The 19,982-nt window shown below is 35.9% G+C and overlaps 3 protein-coding genes across 3 annotated transcripts; 2 read left to right on the top strand and 1 right to left on the bottom strand.

Annotated features, from left to right (window-relative positions):
• Positions 1 to 459: 459 nt before the first annotated feature.
• LOC112085460 lies at positions 460 to 2,325 on the bottom strand. The gene has a single exon (XM_024154674.1). The coding sequence runs from the start codon at positions 2,323 to 2,325 to the stop codon at positions 460 to 462; it is 1,866 nt and encodes a 621-aa protein (XP_024010442.1).
• An 8,773-nt stretch (positions 2,326 to 11,098) lies between these two features.
• LOC18014814 lies at positions 11,099 to 11,820 on the top strand. Its single transcript, XM_006397238.1, has 2 exons — positions 11,099 to 11,680; positions 11,719 to 11,820. Exons 1-2 carry the CDS (start codon positions 11,099 to 11,101, stop codon positions 11,818 to 11,820), a joined length of 684 nt encoding a protein of 227 aa, XP_006397301.1.
• A 5,387-nt stretch (positions 11,821 to 17,207) lies between these two features.
• LOC112085459 lies at positions 17,208 to 18,815 on the top strand. Its single transcript, XM_024154673.1, has 3 exons — positions 17,208 to 17,804; positions 17,916 to 18,467; positions 18,525 to 18,815. Exons 1-3 carry the CDS (start codon positions 17,208 to 17,210, stop codon positions 18,813 to 18,815), a joined length of 1,440 nt encoding a protein of 479 aa, XP_024010441.1.
• Positions 18,816 to 19,982: the final 1,167 nt, after the last annotated feature.

The raw sequence follows: 19,982 nt of genomic DNA, 5'->3' as shown, positions 1-19,982 counted from the left end.
ATATTGACTTATAAATATGAATTATCCATTTGGAGTTTACCTTGATTTTGTTTGTATATGATCGGAAAAGTAGTGCTCCGTAAAATAAGCAATCTCGTCGCTGATATATGATTCAACAATCGATCCTGATGCATATCTTTTGTTCTTCGCTTTTGCTTTCAGTTTTTTGAAAAACCTTTCAAAAGGATACATCCACCTATACTGCACAGGACCTCCTAATTCAGCTTCATAAGGAAGATGTATAGGCAAATGCTCCATTACGTCGAAAAATGATGGTGGAAAAATCTTCTCCAAATTGCATAAGATTAGGACTATGTTTTGTTTTAGGATTTGGACCCTGTTTTTTTGCAAAGTTCTTGAACATAAGTCACGAAAGAATCCTCCAATACCTAAATATATTAAAGTCCAATTATAAATAAATTACTATAAACATATATTATACAAGTACTATTAAATAGACTATAAAGTACCTGATAATGCAAGGTGGACGTTACGGTCCAAGAGTTCTGCAAAGATAAATGAAAGTAGCCGTTCCATAAAAACATGGCAGTCATGACTCTTCATGCCGGCAAGCTTTACTTTTTCAATATCAATACAAGCAGCTAAGTCTGACGCATAACCATCTGGGAATTGTACTGCTTTCACACATTCCAATAATCTTCTTTTATCAGCTTCTTCCAATGTATATACCGGAAAAGGGGCTTGCCCATTTTCATCAACATGTAAGTGTGCCCGATCACAGAATCGTTCTATATCCAATCTTGACTTTATAGTGTCTTTCGATTTACCTGGCACACTCATTAGAGTATTCATGATGTTATCAAAGAAATTCTTCTCTATATGCATCACATCAAGATTATGTCGGAGATTGAGGTCCCTCCAGTAAGGCAACTCCCAAAATATACTTTCTTTGTGCCAGTTATGCCACTTCCCATATCCAGGCATCTTTTTTTCATGACCGTTGCCACCGCAGTCAGACGTTTTTGCAGGATTGACAGTTTCTATGCACTCACTATAAACTTGTTCACTTGTCAAAGACTCTGGTGGTGACTCATTTATAGCTTGTCTACCCTTCAAAAAGTCTTTTCTATTCTTTCGTACTGGATGACCATGGGGGAGAAACCTTCTATGACAATCAAACCAACACGTCTTTCTTCCATTAGGCAGATAGAATGCCTTTGTATCGTCCAAACAAATTGGACAAGCCAATCTACCATGGGTCATCCATCCTGACAACATGCCATACGCGGGAAAGTCGCTTATCGTCCACATCAGCACAGCCTTTAATTTGAAATTCTGCTGCAAAGATACATCATATGCATCGATACCAGTTGACCATAATTCTTTTAATTCCTCGACAAGAGGCCGGAGGAAGATATCGAGACTGGCACGCGGATGATTTGGCCCAGAATTCAATATTGTGAGGAACAAGTACTCAGTCTTCATGCACATACCAGGGGGTAAATTATAAGGAGTCAAGATCACAGGCCATAACGAATGATTACGAGACATGCCAAATGGATTGAATCCATCTGTACATAATCCAAGATAAACGGTACGGGGTTCTTCAGCAAACCGGGGATGTAAATCTTGAAAATATTTCCACTCTGCAGCATCAGAGGGATGACACATTTCACCCTCCTTTGCTTGGTGCTCAGCATGCCATCTCATTGCCGCCGCAGTCTTCTGGCTCTGATACAGCCTCTTCAATCTATCACCAATAGGTAGATACCACATACGACTATATGGTATTCTGGTTCGTGAACGTCGTCCTTCGTTAGGCTTATATCTTGGTGACTGACAGAATTTACACTCCTCCCACATTTCATCTTCTTTCCAGAAGATCATACAATTGTTAATACAAACATCAATTTTGTGAAATGGAAGCCCCAAATTACCCATCAATTTCTCTGTCTCGTAATGTGACCTGGTTGACTGATTTCCTTCTGGTAAATACTCCGTAAACAAAGATGCCCACGAATCCACACACTTTTCACTCATATTATAATCTACTTTATTTTGCATGAACCGAGCAGCTAAAGATAACTGCGAGTGACCTTCATGACAACCATCATATAATGGTTTTTTCCCAGCTTCTAACAAGTCGTAAAATTGTTGAGGATGGTTACGCACCGGTTCTTGTACATTCTGATAACTATCTTCTTGATGATATGTATCATCTTGATGATATGTATCATCTTGATGATAATTACCATGAAATGCATCATTCACCATATCCACATATCTATCTCCTACTACATTACCCACATTTTCTTCACTCCAATTTAAATGAGTTATATTACCATAACTAGTTCCATAATCCATAGTAATTTCTTTCCCATGCTTATACCAAATATAGTAATCTGGCATGAACCCTTTACTAAAGAGATGGTTCCAAATTTTTTTTCCCGGCAAAAATTTATTATTTTTGCAAACACTACAAGGACAGTAAAATTTACCGCCATTACTCTGCGTTAGAGTCTGGTTGTTCGCAAAATTCATAAATTGTTCTACTCCAGATACAAATTCTGAATGGAAATTTTCCGTTTCTTCGTCGATCCGTTTATACATCCACTCTCTATTATTATTATTATTACTGAAATTTCCAGACATTATATCTAGAAACGCTCTCCAGAATTTCAGAGCTTTTAGATTGTGATTGTGAGTGAATGAAAAGAAGATGCGTGGATCTGTATATATAGAAAATTTTACGACTAATTTGCTACCGATTTGCGTCTAAATAGTGACTGCCGTGTTTTAGTCGCAAAAAACCGGTACACCTACCACAAAAGTTAAAACACGTGTTTTTTATCAAGCGACTCGACAAATACGTCGTACATTGGTCGGTAATTAACGACCAAAATACGACTGTTTGTATTTAATACTAATTAGCGACTGTTTGACAACTATTACTAGTCAGTCACTATTTCGTCGGGGTGTAGTCGTCAAACAGTTGTAAAACGTTACGACTGTTAAAACAGTCGTAAAATGCAGTCGCCAATTTCATGTTTTCTTGTAGTGGCTTCTTCCTTCTTGTACTTGATACGAACCTCTCCAGCTTCTTTATTTGGTAGACCAGCATCATATGAACTCACACCAGGGCGTTGTTGTGCATCTTCATCAGGATCTTTGGGAGATTTCTTAGAAAATCTCACAATTTGCTCAATGTTGGGCATCTGTTCCATTCTTGCATCAATCTCCCGTACCTTGAGCTCGAGTTTGTTCAGCCTGTGCTCAATCTCCTGCAACTCTTCGTCTGTCTTCTCTCTATACCAGGAGGCGGATTCCCTGACTTCTTTCATCTCTTGCTTCGATTCGACAATATCACTTGAGTTTTGTATGATATCATACCCTTATCTTGTCTGCTCTGTTGCGACTTGGTGGATCATCCCAGCTAGTGTTTGTGCGTCCTTGTGGGTTTTTTCTTCCAGAACTCGAACATGATTGGCCAGATCATCAAATTTTCTGTTGAACTCTTCAGAGATTGAATCAATTCTCTTGAGCAGGGTGTTTTCGGTAAGAATCTGCTGATCAATGAACTGGTTTATCATTCCTTCGAGGCGTCCCAAACGTCTGCTGATCCTCAAGTTGTCCTCTTGTTGATTAGGGTTCTGCGGTGGAGGATTATAGGCGTGTCGCTCGAAGTAGGTCGGAGGAGGACCATAAGGATCTTCCCGGCGTCGAACATGCTCTCTGCGTCGGTGGTATGGATGATTTGGCTGGCTGTATCGATCCATGTAGCTAAGATCTCAGGCTTGGTGTTCTTCTCTGCGTCTGGTGGCTTGATGACTGTTGTAAAACCCTCCCTCATAGTATGGATTTCAATTTATAGGATCCATTGCTTCTGAAATGGAAACAAAATAACCGAAAAAGGAAATATGTAGAAAAAGGGGTCCTAGAGTCGATTTACCAACCATTCTTAGGGTTTTTCGGAAAAAAAAAACGCGTGCCTTCCCCGGCAACGGTGCCAAAAACTTGATGTGTCTGCTGCGTGAGGGTTGTCAAGTTTTACCCTAAATGAAATCAATAGCCGCAAGTGCACAGCTGATCGATTGTAGTACTTAGGGATAGAATCCACAGGGAATGAGGATCTTTCCTGCAAAAGCCTTCGAAAGAAATATAAAGTAAGGAAGTCTAGAACCATCCGAGTTTTGTGAGGGTTTTGGTGGTGTGTTTAAAACGTAAAAACGAATCTAAAGAGAGAATACGGGAATTAAAATGACCTAATAACTTAACTTAACAAAAATGGGTAAAAATGAGAAAAACGGCTAAACCTAATTGCTTAAATGAAAATCGATTGAAAGAGTAAAGATACTAGTCTAAAGCTTGAATGAAAATCGGTGTAAATCTATAAGAAAGAAAGCGTTGGGGTTCAGGGAAGTTTTCTCAGGGGTATGAACGATTCAAAACATTGCTAGAGAGTAAATTTGATAAGATCTTAGCTTAAACTTTTCGAACTGGAGTCACGGACGTATGAATACGCCACTGTCGTGATCATAGACAACTATCTCTCTCAACCCTGACCAGTAGGATTCCACTCTGGCCTTGGAAAAGAAGAGATGCATTATGTTTAAGCCTCGTCAGCATTCACAAATCGCTCATAGGTAGGTTTCCACTCCTATGTTTGTTTTGCTTTCCCAAACTAGATCTGACACCGGATGAACACTTTCGTGTCACCAAGCATCTGGATCAGATTGTAGTTCATGACGCTACTCTCATGCAGTAAAAATGAATTCAGAAGAAAAAGTTCTAAGATTCAGCTCAATAGCTCATGGAATCCTCATCGAACATATGTATCCCCATCAAAAATCCCTTAGACCCAACAATAAAACTACTCAGACATGATAAACGAAATCAAAAACATAGTATTAAAAAGTAGAACAGAAACCAAAATTGAAAAAGAAAAAACAAGGGTTCAAGAGATAGATCTCTCTCTCCCTAAAACCTAAAAACAAAGCTTAAAGTAAAATTTGTATAAAATATTTCGTCTCTCTTCTTCCCTTCTTAAAAACGACATAAATGATATGTATTTATAGTCTCCAATACTCTCTGGTGTCTAGGGTTCCAGAATTGAGGCTAGGAAAATGATACGGGCTTCAGAAATGGGCCTTCAAACTCGGAGTTGGCCGGCCGCGGTCGGGAAGTGCGTGACTGCGGGAAATGGGTGGCTGGCCGCGGTCGGGATGCTTGTGACCGCGGGAAATGGCCTGTTGGCCGCGGGTGGAAATGCTTGCCGGCTGGTTTACGGGACATCTTGCTCTTCGTGTATCTTTTGATTGAACCGTTGGATTGCCAAGCTGTAAAGTGTGCTGGAAAGCTGATACTTCCATATTTAAGATCTCCAAATTTAAGCTGGATCAGACGGCGAGAAGGCCTTCAATCGGGGGTGAACTTCTGACGGTTTGACTCTGAGCTGATAATCTGGTCTTCTATCTATTTTGTTAAGTTTTTCCTAAGTTACCTGAAAAGAGTCTTGGAACTACAAATACTAGAAAAACGTGATAAAAGTACTTAAAAGCAATTAAAAACATAGAAAAAGTATTTCAAAACGATCCATAAAAGTGGTCAAAATACGGTGTTATCACCATCGCCTAACCCTAGAAAAACAAAGTTTGGTGGCTCAAAATCTCATTACAGGATCACACACCCATTTAGGACTGTTAAGAAATGCATTTATAGGTCATAGGGTCTTCCAGGTCTCATTTAGGGTTTCTCTGAAGAGGAATGGCGAGCTATTATGTTGGGTTTTGTGGCTCGTCCTTAGGTCCACCGGGGGTGAAATTCTTCCAGGGCAGGTAAAATGTAGTTTTACCGCGGGTGAGAGTCTTTTGGGGCCGATGAATTGGGTCAAATTGTTTTCCATGTATCTTTTGATTGCACCGTTGGATCTTCGGGATGTAAAGTGCTATGCAAAGCTGGTTGTCTCCTCTTGATTGTCACCAAATTTGAGCTGGATCGGATGGTGAGAAAGTTTTCATTTGAGGCTGAACTTCTGACGGTCTGACTCTGAGCTGAAAAAGTGGTTTTCTTCCATTTTGCCATCATTTTCCCTAAATTTCTGAAAAGAGCCTTGAAACTACAATACATGAAAATCATAATAAAAGTTCCTAAAACTGATTAAAACCTTTGAAAAGGCATTTGAAATCAATGGTAAAAATTGGTACAAATACAGTGTTATCAAGAATGTCCAGTCAGGTACGCCTAATGAGAGGGGGAAGGTGTTTGTTCCCAGCAAGGATAACTTCCATATCACGGGCTAGCTTTGCTAACCCGCAAAGTGGAGGACAAATTTTTGGGGATAAATTCAATATTTCCTACCTGGACATATCGCGTACTTGCACGTGGCATCCAAGACTTTTTTCCAGGTACGGCCCACCTGGACCAAATTAGGATTCATATTAGGATTACGATCCAATAGGACCTAAGCATGTAGCACCAGGTCTCGAATCGATTCGGATTTGAGAGATCTGGCACGAGAGACCACATGTTCTTGGGTTCCTCGTATATGACAGCGCAGACAATGTTGTTACAGACAAGGAGGTTGGAAACTGAGTGGTAGAGATGTCACGTTCTCTATGTCATAGACCTAAACTCAGTGATCCGGAAGGGTCAGGATGTAAGGAAGAATGACCCGCACAGGTACCCGGATAGCGAAGTCGTCCATTTAAGCAAACCCTGGGAGCTCGGTCCCAGTATCGAGGGATCCAAGCCATGTATGGGTAAACCTAAAAGCGGGAAATACTATTCAAATTTCCCTCCATTCGACAATTCACATTAGTCTGATTTGAGTGCTCATATCCTTACAAACCCACAAGATTGACATTTAATGCATCTTTCTTACACGTGTCAGGCGACTGTGACCTTTCACAGGAACTAGAGAGAAAATCATATGTTCAGCGAGAGCCCTACCGCGCCTGAATCACCGATCCAACCCATACACTAAGGGCGAAAGGGATGCGCCAAGGAGCGTTCTCGTAGCAGACAGAACATGCCAAAGAAAGTTGGTGAGACCGTCAGAAGTATGACGCAAGTACAAGATTCGAACCCAGTCAAGTCGGATCGTGGACTGACCCACCCGACTCACTATCCATGGATCAATCCAGTATACTAATCTGGGTCAGGTAAAATCCTATAAATACTTTGTTCCTTTTAACGAGGAAGGGGATAGATACTTTCTTAGCTATCTTAAGGTTCATAATATCTCTCTAGATACTTGTGAGTCTTAAGCACTAGCACTTTATACTTTCCGGTCACTATTTCGACCATCTCTTCACTTCTTCTCCACGGCGGTTCCTAAACTGTGGAACATTTCCACCAACAAACTCTTCCTTTTCTCTCTTTTCACCTCAAAAAGTCCATCACTAATCAAAGGCCCGAGTCGATTCCACCCTTCTAAGGAACGCTTGGTCCACTTTCCTTTCATAGTTTTCTGATTTCTTTATCCTCGCAAATTAGCCACTTGGTAGTCTTTTTGGTTGTTTTCTGAGTTAAGCATTAGAGAGCCTTCAGAAAACACACTTACATTGTATTTTCTAGGCCTTCACGTGTTTTTCGATTTTGCAGGAGACTTGTCCTCACAAAAAGACCAAAACTCCCTTAAACAGATACAAACTTTTATTAATTTATATCACTTTATGAAAAGTGATACAAAAATAGGAATGCACATTACTTAGATAATTGATGTAACTATATGTTTTTGTTAACATCAATTAAGAGAATGATACAAATATTACATCAATCAAAAAATGATGCTAATTTAATTATCTTTGATGTTTGTCCCACATTAATAACTAAGAAAGAAGCTGAGAAGTTTGATTTCTTATATATAACTATGATTTATTTGCAAACTCTAAAAATCAATATTAATGTTTCATTATATATAAAATACTTAAATTATTTATAAAAATTATTAATTAATATTAAATTAATTTATAAAAGTTAGTACTAACTTAAAATGATTACATATATTTATAGTTGATAATTATAATATAACATTACCATCCCTTATATTAATTGAAGCAAATCTTTATCATCATTTTTGCAACCGACACAAATTAACATCGATTAAAATAATTGATGCAATTATATTGACATTGTTTGCTTAATTGATGCAAATATTTATATCACTTGCTTAACCGATGCAAATATTTACTTCAATTGCTTAACGGATGTAAAACATTTGCATCACCACTTTCAGAATCACTTATTTAAGTGATGTAAAATTATTTTATATCATATATATAATGCAAGTATAGAAAATAAATGATGTAAATCATACTTTTTGTAGTGATTATAATTTTAAAAAAAATTATGCTGTATACGGATCATATTTAATCATATTAGCAAATTTCAAGTCTAAATCTTTTAACTCATATTATACAATACTTAATATAGTACTTCCTCTGTTCTTATTTATATGATGTTTTAAATGTTTTTTAATTTGTTCTACATTATTTGATGTTTTCACAAATCAATACAAAAATTGTCATAAAATGACTTCATTTGCCCTTATTTTTATCACAATTTCTAATACAAAAATTAATTCAATTAGAGAAGGTTAAAATTTGTATTGTACAGAGAGTCTCATAATTTTTGTGTGAAAAACCTTAAACATCATATAAATACAAAGGGAACTGGATAAGGTGTCCAACAGAGACCGATGAGTATATTGGGATCCAAAATATTAAAACAATTTTCAAGACCGATGCAGTCGATATAATTAATACAAATTTAAAGGAAAAAAACAGAGATAGAAACATAATTAAAACAGAGCAAACGGAACTAAATCTCTATATTATTATTTAAGTAGACATTTAACGAAATAACTTTTATTTTGTAAAATATTACATGATATCCTATTATAAATAACAAAGAATAATCAAAATAATAAAGGATATCTTTCAAATTTATTGAAAAAAATAAGAAAAGTCTTTGTTCCTCATTTAATAGAATATATTTATTATTTAATTTTTGTATTCAAAAATATGGTAGTTTTTTATATTTTTTATTTCAAATGATATCATAAAGTATAGTTAATTAAAAAATGTGAAAAAAAAATCACAATTAAATAATATAAAAATCAAAACTAAAAGTTATGATATAATAAAATGGTGAAAAAGTTTTACTATAATCTGTTATATTTACTTGATTATATACAAAAATAAATGTTTTAGTTATTTTTCCAAAAATTTGACATGAGAAAATTGATTTTGAATTAAAAAAGTGTGTTGTGAAGTGAGAGTTATTAAACATTACATATTGTAATTAGCTTTATATTTTAATCCAGTAAACATGTTAAGTAAACGGGTTAGTTCGATATAAACGGATTATGATTCTAATTTTTTAATATCTACCAAAAAAAAATTCGCAATTCAAAATATTAGTTTTTTAAAAGGGTGGTATATTTAATCTACTAAATATTATAATTTTTCTTTTAAAATTAAATATAGTTTGTTGTATTTTAATTAATTTTATATCAAACCTACATTTAAAGAATATTATATTTATCTACATATATTGTTAAAGAATATAAAACTACTTTTTTATAGTTTGTGGACAGATTATAAACCTCAGTTATTAAGCAATACAAATTAGATTTAATGATTATAATATTATAATATTTTGTGTATTAGCCTCAATAATATATTAGTTTAATACCAACTTGTTAAATAAACAGTTTATTTTGCTTTAACCGCTTATAAAATAACTTCATATACGGATTAACTCATTTTTTACAATTCAAACCAAAAAAATAAAAATGACTCTATATACAGATCAACTCATTTTATAAAATTCACAAAATAACTATTTTTGCAAAATAATTGTTTTTATAAAATAAATGTTTTTACAAAATTATTTAACATAATTGAAGGTCAAAAAATTATCTTCTGGGCGGGTAAATCCTTTGTATAATACTAGGAATTAACCCGCATATTATGCGGGGTAATGTTTTTTTTAATTATCTTTAAATTTAATTTAATTTTTTGTTAAATTAAATTGGTGACAAAAGTTCTTTACCAAAAAATATAAATAAATAAAATTAGTGACAATTAGATAACAATACCTATATAAATATCACATAACCGATATTTACTTGTATATATATTATTATGCGGTTTAATTATTAGTAGCTTTTTTAAATATGAAAGTGACATGATATTAATATATATATATATATACTTATATACATACCAACATGGATTAAAATCTAATATATATATATATATATATTCATAAAATAAAAATTTAATTGTGAATATTTTATTAGAGATCAAACTATCATTTTTAGTTAATAACTTATATAATATGTGTTAACAATGATTATATATAGGATTGTCAAAATGGAAAAACCCGGCTACTTAATATGTTTCACAATTTACTAAACTATTTTTTGGCCAACCTGTTAAAAAAAAATAATTTAAATTTTGAAAACATAATTTCATTTTTTATATAAATAATTAATTGAACTGATTTTCAAAAATGATACTAAATAATAATGAAAATACAAATGAAAAATATTGCAAAAGTTTAAATTAATTTTTTCATATATATGGATTGATTATTATTTAAAATAATAAAATATATTTTAATATTTTAATAAGTAAAGAAACTAAATATACTTTTGATTTATATCCATATATATTTAATTGACTTTCTATATTTTATTTATGTAATATTTTATAAATAAATGTTTATTTATGTAAAATATTATGTAATATCTTACAAATAAAGGTTCATTTATGAAATGTCTACTCAAATAATAATATAGAGATATAAATCAAACTGAGTAAAATCATGTAAAAGGAAAGAGCATCATTCAAATTGATTACTCAATCCCTATGATATCTCCTACAGGATAGTTGTCATTATAATTTAAATGAGAATTTTTTTTTTTTTTTTAGTTGTCATTATAATTTAAATGAGAATTTTTTTTTTTATAGTTGTCATTATAATTTAAATGAGAATTTAAATGAGAATTGATCCTTTCCTCATATTTCTTCCATTTTTCTCGTTGAGTGGTGTTTGAGCTTTACTATTTTTGTGGTTTCTCTTTCTATTTCTTCGTATCGTAATCAGCAGAAATATACCGGTATATTAAATGGAGGTTATGGTGGGTTCGTCATTTAGAATCGGCATGGCGGCGTACGTTAGGGATCGTAGCGGCGTAGCGGCGCAGGGTAAGGCTGTACCGGTGGCTCTGTCTTTGGCGAATGAAACAAGACGCAGTGGATCCCAGATCGGGATCGGATTCAGGGTAAGTAGTAAATCCCAGGAGGAGTTGTCGGAGGAAAGCGCATCGTCAATCGGAGAGAATAGCGAAAACGAGGAGGAAGAAGACAACTCCATTTCCTTCCAAGAAGGGGGAGCACTTACTTCGTTTATTTCCTCTTTAGAAGACTCTCTGTCTATTAAGAGAGGATTATCGAGCTATTACATGGGGAAATCGAAATCGTTTGCGAATTTAATGGAAGCGACCAACAGCAGCAGCGCCAAGGATCTGGAAAAAGCGGAGAATCCAGTCAACAAGAGGAGGACATTGCTTATTGCTAATAAGCTAAGGAGAAAAGAATGTTCAGCTTCCCACTTCTCCACTTGGATAAACCCTAATTCCATGCCTTTACTTGCACTCCAAGAATCCAATCATGAGGATCACAATGATGATGACTATGAGGACGATGATGTTAATGATCAAATTATAAAGGGTTTGGAGAAGAGTAGATGATGATGATGAAGAAAAAGAAAGGTTTGCTGGTTCAGACAGAAAGATCTTGCTGTCTAAGTAGTTTGCAAGAGAAAGATGATGATGGTGGTGGTAGTTGATGTTGAATGATGCTGGATTTGGTGAAGTATGCCTCTGTTTAGTGAAGAATCAGAGAAGTAAAAGCAGACATGGGTCGTGGAGAATGATGAAACAATTGAATCTTACTACGCGATAACTCTTTTTTTTTTACTTACCTTTTTATTTTTAAATTTTTATTATTATCTCTTTTTTTGTGCGAATATTATTCTTTCTCTTCGTTGTTACTAATTTTTATTATTCTTTTCAACCGATATCGTAATAAAAAAACCATGGGCGAGCAACTCTCTAACGGGACGAGTTCCTAGAACCAATCTATACCGATTTGTTACACCAATTATAACGAAATTGCAGCGTCTAAACTCTAGCAATGTTAAGCCTCTATTTTGGCCACCTAGACTAAAAATAAAAATAAAGTTGGCCACCTAGGCCCCGCCTTACCCGATTTCTAGAATCATCCGCTTACATACATTAATCATCAATAATCAAATTTTTCATCTTATCAAATAACTTTTGCAGAGATCCAGGTTCTTTGGAAAGATGACAGAATGGAATTGATCACTCACATATGGACACTCTAGATCTCACCATGAGATAGCGTGTGGAGTGTGGTTAGTAGTAGTAGTACAAATGATTCGGTATTACCCGTCAAAGCTCTCGATATATATCTCATTAGTCAAGATTTTACCAACTGTGTGAAATAAATTCTATTGGGATTAGAATCGCATAACTTCAGCATTAACGTAATTCCATATCAATCAGTAATTAGTGAGCATCATCTAAATATCTTGGCTAATTAAGAAACTACACTGAATTGTCTGGGTATATATGTAATGCATATATTATTTACTAGCTAACGGGTTCGCACCGTGTACTGGCTACAAAAACTTATAAGTAAGACAACATTAAAATTTTTAATAAATTTTTTATAAAATACATTATTGATTTTTTAATTTTTTATTATTTTATACTAAACCAAAAATTTGATTGGGTCATCGAAGAAGTAATCTAAAAGTTAATATTCATTCACAGATAAACTGAGTGATCTAATTATTAATGAAATTTTCCACTATAATCAAATTTTAATTGAAGTCTATTATCATTGTTTAAACATCTATTAATATTTTTTGATGTCTAAATTTTTGATTAATTTTTTTTAATAAAAATCCAATCCACAATTCCATCCAAACTAATTCTTATACAATTACAAATGAAATTTATTTTGCTCTCCGTCACTCATGTAACATGTGAATCAAGCAATGAATTTGTATAGTTAAGTAAATCTAAACTTAATATCAAGCAGAAATTGTAGTTGCATCAAAAATAGAAGTGTTTTAAACTTGGATTTTTCAACAATCTTCATTGGCTCCACTAAATTGGTGGTTGAAAAAATCAAAGATTTGTACCATTAAGTCTTTTCTCCAAAAAATATCGGTACAAAAGTTGATTATCATTATTTAAAATATTATCAATACTTTTGTCTGTCTATTTTTTTATTAGTTTTATTTAATGAGAACTCATTCAATAAATTTATCAATGTTTCTTATATAACTGTAACAAAAGAATTTATATGCTCTTCGTGATTTGTAGAGGTATCATTCATTGGTATCATGTGTATCATGTTGTGAATGCATGTCATCACTTCGCATACCTGAGCCAAATACATAGTAGAAAAACAAATGTGATTTTGTCTTCATTGGATGTTGACAAAAAACACATGATGCATCTATGTTAGAGTTTCAATTCACCATGTGGTCCATCGTGGCTAATCTGTCATGTATTGCTACCCACATCAAGGGAAACTTAGGTGTAGCATGAGTGAACTATACCACCTTATGCCACTCATACCTCATATATTTTTCCCGTATGAGATTCCACGTGTTATTCGAAATGAACTTACTTGTGTATTTGTCGGGTTTCTTCTTCTATAGCATTATGTCTTCTTTTTTTGACAAAGCTCTGATTTTCACTATCTCGTCGTCCACTTTATTTAACAACATAGTTCTATGACTTCTTCAATGATGGTTTCACATTACTTTATCTACCGTTACAGAGATGCTTATGCCCAAATCAATGCAACCTCTCGCTCCAAAGATGTCTCATATCCTGCCTAAAAGAAACCAATGATCATGCCAAAACAAGTCTCTTTCCCACACTTAGTTTCGCTCGATGAAGCAACTTGGTTATAGATCGCAACTTAATTATTTTCCTCCACATCCAAGAGCCTGAGTTTTATTTCTCTTTTACGGACCAGAATGACTCTTGGCGTAGTAAGTCAACCTTTATCTCGCATAAGTTCATCTTTAACTTCCTCCACATAGCTAAAGATACTAAAAATCCACTAACTTTTGTCCTCATTGGTATCTATGCAAGCAAACTGTTCATTGTAGCCCAAACATTGCTCGTGCCACCAACCTCCATGCTTCAAAATGGCTTCTCTAAGTATCCCAGCATCAGAAACAATCCCATTATCACTAATATCACGAGTTTTCTCTCCACAGAACCACTGCTTAATAATTTTCCAAGTGCCAAATGCATGCTTCAAAACATCAAAACTCAAGGAATTCATGCAATTTAGATTTGATCCAGTGAAACCAAAATCAAAACCGCAAAAGAGCCTGAAAAAAATAACATGGTATAAACCCAATGTATAAGCGATAAAGAAACCAAAAATTCATTATAGTCATCAGAGCCATGACCAAATTCATTATTAGAATTGATAGTTTCAACATTTTGAATGCTTGGACCAGTTCCATTTTTTTTTTATAATGTATTTTTCAGTCCACTAGCTAGAAATATCACCAAAAAAAAAAGACTATGATTTGCTTGAGCAATCAAATATTTTATCTTTTCAATCTATTAAATGTCAAAAGTAAATAAATAAATTAGAGGCACAACATCAACCAAAGTTCACAGAAAAAATGTGTACATCTTAACTCTGGAGTTCTCTCAAGACAGTGCCTGAAAAGATAAGTGCACTTTGATGACATAGATAGTCAAATCTTTTCTTATAAGCCTTTTTCACATATACCGAAAATCGGAATTTCACAATTCACCCCGACTTCCAAGGAATTCTGATATATCATGGTTTTTATGGTTTTTAACCATGGTATAGATCTTATTCATAGAATCTTTCTAGTGTTTTTCGAGTCTTTTGGAGTCTTTACAGGCTTAGGTACGTTTGGAGCTTATCTGGAGATTTTGGAGCACTTTGAAACTTAATCAGGATCAAATTCGTCAAGTATGGATTTTGTGCTTTAGTGTCGCTCGACACCATGGAGAGTGACGCTCGACACTTGTCAAAGAAATAAGGAAAATGCGATTTTGTCTCCTGTTTGAAGAAGGACTTGGGCCCAGAAGTTCCCAAATAATTACAAAGAAGCCCAAAACGTGTTTTTAAGTTATGAATAGGGTTTTTAGCCACCTTATATCGATACCTTAGATTTTCTTTAAGAGAACTTTTGTTTTTTAGAGCTTTTGGGGAGACAAGTCTGAAACTCTGTTCCGGAGAGAGAAGATTTCGAACCCCTGTTTATCAATCTATTTATTGCTTTCTGCAATCTATTCATTGATGTTTATTGCATCAATATTCATGTCTGAGTAGTTTGCTTGTTAGGTTTAGGGTTCTCATAAAGGATTTCATTGGATGTTAGATTGATTGGTTAGTTAGGGTTCATAATCTATTTAGTTCTTCACCATGGGTTGTTCTTAAAGCTAATTCTGGACTGGCCACCTAGAACTTAGATCTTAGGTTAATTGATTGACACGGAAGTGTAATTGAATAATTGGAAAGAACCTAGGGTGAGCAAAGCAGCTATTCGCAAAGGAATTTGGTTTAGATACTTTATGAACATATCGAACTTGAGCATTAAAGCTGGTTTAAATCTTTAGGGTTTGCAAAGGAATTTGGAATTCTAAGATTTTAACTTAGATAATTCTCACAACGGAAGTTGGTTAATTATAATTCTGTGATTCAAGTTCAAGAACTGTGCTCAACCCTGAACCCTGATTTATCGATTAATCTGCATTCTCTGATTTCCTGAGAAACACCTTGAGCCTAATTCTTTTCCATCAAGTTTACAACCGTTTTTCTTTCATTGCTGCTTTCAATTTTATTGTGTTTGACTTAGCGTAATTCAAGCCTATATAGTTTATTGTGCGAATCTCTCGTCTCTGTGGTTTGACCCCTATTATACTACAACTGCACATCTGTGCTCTTGCAGAGTAGCTTAGGGATTAAACTTTGAGCAGATAAAGTTTTGGCGCCGTTGCCGGGGACTTGATTTTCGCCATTAAACTTTAGTTCTTGAGTTTCGACTAAATATTCTTAGTGTCGAGCGACACCAGCAGTGGTGTCGCGCGACACCCGTTGTTTTTCTTAATTTTATTGTTGTTTTGTTACTTACATTGTTCTTTCTATTTGTCTCAGAAACTAGAAAAGATGGAGAACGCATTGGCATTGGTTCGTGATGATGCTGGTGTCTGGAGAGACCAAGATGGTCATGTGTGTAATGAGAGAGGCTAGCGACTTGATGGAGAGGGTAACATCATCAGGACGCTGGGTGACTACAACAGACCTGAGCAATTCTATGCAAATCGGTCTGCGATTCGGGCTCCTGCGTTTCAAAGGAACGATTTTGAGCTCAAGCCTGTGTATTACACTCTTCTAGGTCAGCATCCTTTCCCTGGTCTTTCTCATGAGCACCTGATGGATCATATTGAGAGGTTTGAGGACTTGGTCACCAGCATCAAATACAATGGAGTGTCCAATGATTTCCTCTTCTGTAAGCTGTTCCCATACTCTCTTGCTGGAGAAGCAGCTAACTGGCTGAAGCAGTTGGAACCAGGTTCGCTGACTACATGGGAAGAGACCAGGAACGCCTTCCTGCACAACTTCTATGACGATGCCAGGTCTGAAGAACTGAGACTCAAAATCTCAACGTTTTCTCAAGGACCAACTGAAGCATTCAAGGCTGCTTGGGTGAGATTCAAGTCATATCAGAGAGATTGTGCACATCATGGTTTCAGTGATGTTCAGCTGCTAGTTATTTTCTTCAGAGGATTTGATTGGAGGTATCAGATGGCTCTTGATGCTGCGAGCAATGGGAACTTCAACACCAGATACCCTGAAGACGCTGTTGTGCTTATTGAGAACTTGGCATCTAGCAATAGTACCAAGAATGCAGACTATCAGCGAAAGAAGCAGGGTGGAAACATGGATGGATCGCAGATTGCTGAGGTGAAAGCTAAGCTAGACTCTGTGCATAGCCTTCTAGTGGGTAAGAAGTCCGTTCGATACGCTGCAGAGGTTAAGAATTTCGAACCAGATGAAGCACTTGAGGAAGAGGATGTTAACTTCATCAATGGAGCTGGATTTCAGGGTTAGAGATTTGGTACTCAGCCAGGAAACATGAATTACAGTGGAAATAATCAGAGGAGTACCTTCACAGGTAACCAGAACTATTCTGGCTATAACTCCAAACCTCAGTACCAGACATCCTACTCCAACAACAGTTTTTCAAGGAACTATGGTTCTCCTCCTACTCAAACTCTAGATAATGAGGTGAAGTCTATGCTGGAACAGATCTTGGAAGGTCAGCAGAAGATGACTGTGGACTTTAATGGGAAGATTGATACTTTGTATCTGGATCTGAATGGAAAAATTGAAGTTCTGAACACTCATGTCAAGAAGCTTGATACTCAGGTTGCTCAGACTGCAGAATCTATAAAAAGGCAAGAAGGATTCTTTCCTGGAAAGACTGATACCAATCCTAGGCATTACTGCAGTGCCATCTCGTTAAGGAGTGGTAAAAAGTTGACTCCTGTGCTTAAAAAGGGTGTTTCTGAGGATGAAATCGTGGCGTTTGACGAATCTGAAGAAAATTTCGAAACTGCAGAGCCAGTGTCGAGCGACACCACAACTAGTGTCGCGCGACACCAATCGCAGAGCGAAGCTGAAGTTGTTCAGAATCCAAAACCAACAGAAGAAAGGGTTTACAAACCTAAGGTTCCCTACCCAAGGAGTCCTAGGAAATCTAAGCAGGAGTTAGACGATGCTAGATACAAGGCTTTGATGGAGAAGCTTGTGATTGAGATTCCTTTGGTTGATGCTGTGAAGATTGCTCCTACTCTCAGACACTATGTGAAGAGGATGGTGACTAATAATCTGAGTCATGAGGAAGGAGTGATGATGATTTCTGAACAGGTCAATGCTGTGATTCAGAATAAGATTCTAGAGAAGCTCTCGGACCCAGGAAGCTTTGTTTTGGACTGCTCTATCTTCTCAGAGAGGTTCAAGAGATCGCTATGTGATCTTGGTTCGAGTTTCAACCTCATGCCATATTCTGTAGCTGTTAGCCTTGGGATGAGTGACTTCAAGTCAACTAAGATCTCTTTGATCCTAGCAGATCGATCTAAAAGAATCCCAAAAGGTATCTTGGAGGATGTTCCGATTAAAGTTGGTGATTGCATAATTCCTACAGATTTCGTGGTTCTGAAATATGGAGAGGAACCCAAAGATCCTCTTATCTTGGGAAGATCGTTTTTAGCTACAGCTGGAGCGGTAATTGATGTACAGCATGGTAACCTTGATCTCCACTTGGGAGATACCATCATGACTTTCAAGATGGAGAAGCTGAAGGATTCAACCATAGATGGTCAGACATTCCAAGTCAGTGCAATACCTGAAGTGATAGTTTGAGATCAGAATGTGTTTGATGCTGAGAAGGTGATAGATCAACCTGAGTTGACTAAGACATCTACAGAACCAGTAGCTGCTGTTGATCAGGAAGCTCCAAACATCTCATTCCATTCATCTCCACTAAAGCAAAGAGCTCTTGGTTTTTCAACTGATGATATTGCAGGGAATAGGTTGAAGCCACCCAAACACAGATCTCACCCTGGTGCTATTCCTGCATTCCTTGGACGACCTCATGCGCACAACGCTTACACACCACCATGGATGAGACAACTTTTACAGAGGCATTCTTTGCCACTCTCTGAACCACCAGATGCATAGTCTATCCATAGTCAAGCTAATGACTTAAAACAAGTGATTGGTGGAAGGCAATCCACTGGTAAGTCTGTACATAAGTCTTTTTGTTTCAGCTAACTTTCGTTTTTCGTTTTGGTGTTTTAGATGTAGCAGATACGAAGTGGTTGGTGTCGATCGACACCACCATCAGAGTCGGTCGACACCAGTCAAAAAAAAAAAAATTAGGAAATCAGGAAACCGGAGTTAAACCAGAAATTCGGATTGGTCTGCTGCAATTCGGTACGAGGATAACAAGTGTCGCACGACACCATCATCGGTGTCGCTTGACACCATCATTGCAGCCAGGTAAGTTTTCCATTTTTACTGCGTTTCTCTGTTTCCTTTCTTTTGTTTCACCACCTTCGGGCTAGATAACACTGGGGACAGTGTTGTTTAAGTCTGGGGGAGGTAGTCACTGACATTGTGTTTGTTTTTTCTTAAGAGTCAGACGTGTCAAAACGTTTTTGAGTCAAAACCTGTTGGAGATTATGATGCTTTTCCTGGAATTATTGTGCTGACCTTTCATCTAAGTGACCACTGCTGCAGATTCAGTCTAGATCCGACTAATGAAAAACTCAAAGGCTGACCAGTTGACTAGAGGCGTCCATGTTTCCAACAGAATCCACTAACCTGAGCTAATTTCTGAACTCTTTCTTTTACCTCATTGATGTGACTGATGTTCCTAGAGCTTGATTCCTCGTTCATACTTGAAAAATGAAGCCTGTATGAAATCTAATGTTGGTGCTTCTCTTCCATGTGACAAGCTAAAAAAAAAAGAAAGAAAAAGGCGAAAAGATTGAGATGATTTTCACTTAGGAGTGAAGGGTTAGGAAAATTTCCAAGGATCTTATTATTTCACTTCTAAGTTGGAATGATCACACAAAGGAAGGAAGTGAGGGGTAGGAAAGTTTCCTATGACCCCACTATTCGAAAACCTTTGATACAAGGTAAGGGGACAACTCGGGGACTCGATGGCAAACACCATCAGTATTCGCAGATTTACCCTTATCGAGTATATGCCATAAAAAAGAAGAGAAAAGAAAAATATGATGAATATGCGAAAAGAATAAGTCTGGGGGAGAGAAAAGTACCAAAGTGTGTATGGCTGATTTTTTTGAGTATAGTATGGGAAAGAATCTATAAGGTTCTTGG

Source organism: Eutrema salsugineum, unplaced genomic scaffold, assembly GCF_000478725.1.
Source record: "Eutrema salsugineum unplaced genomic scaffold, Eutsalg1_0 scaffold_3, whole genome shotgun sequence".
Lineage (NCBI taxonomy): Eukaryota > Viridiplantae > Streptophyta > Magnoliopsida > Brassicales > Brassicaceae > Eutrema > Eutrema salsugineum.
Note: the sequence above shows the minus strand (reverse complement) of the source record. Positions and strands in the feature narration are given on the sequence as shown.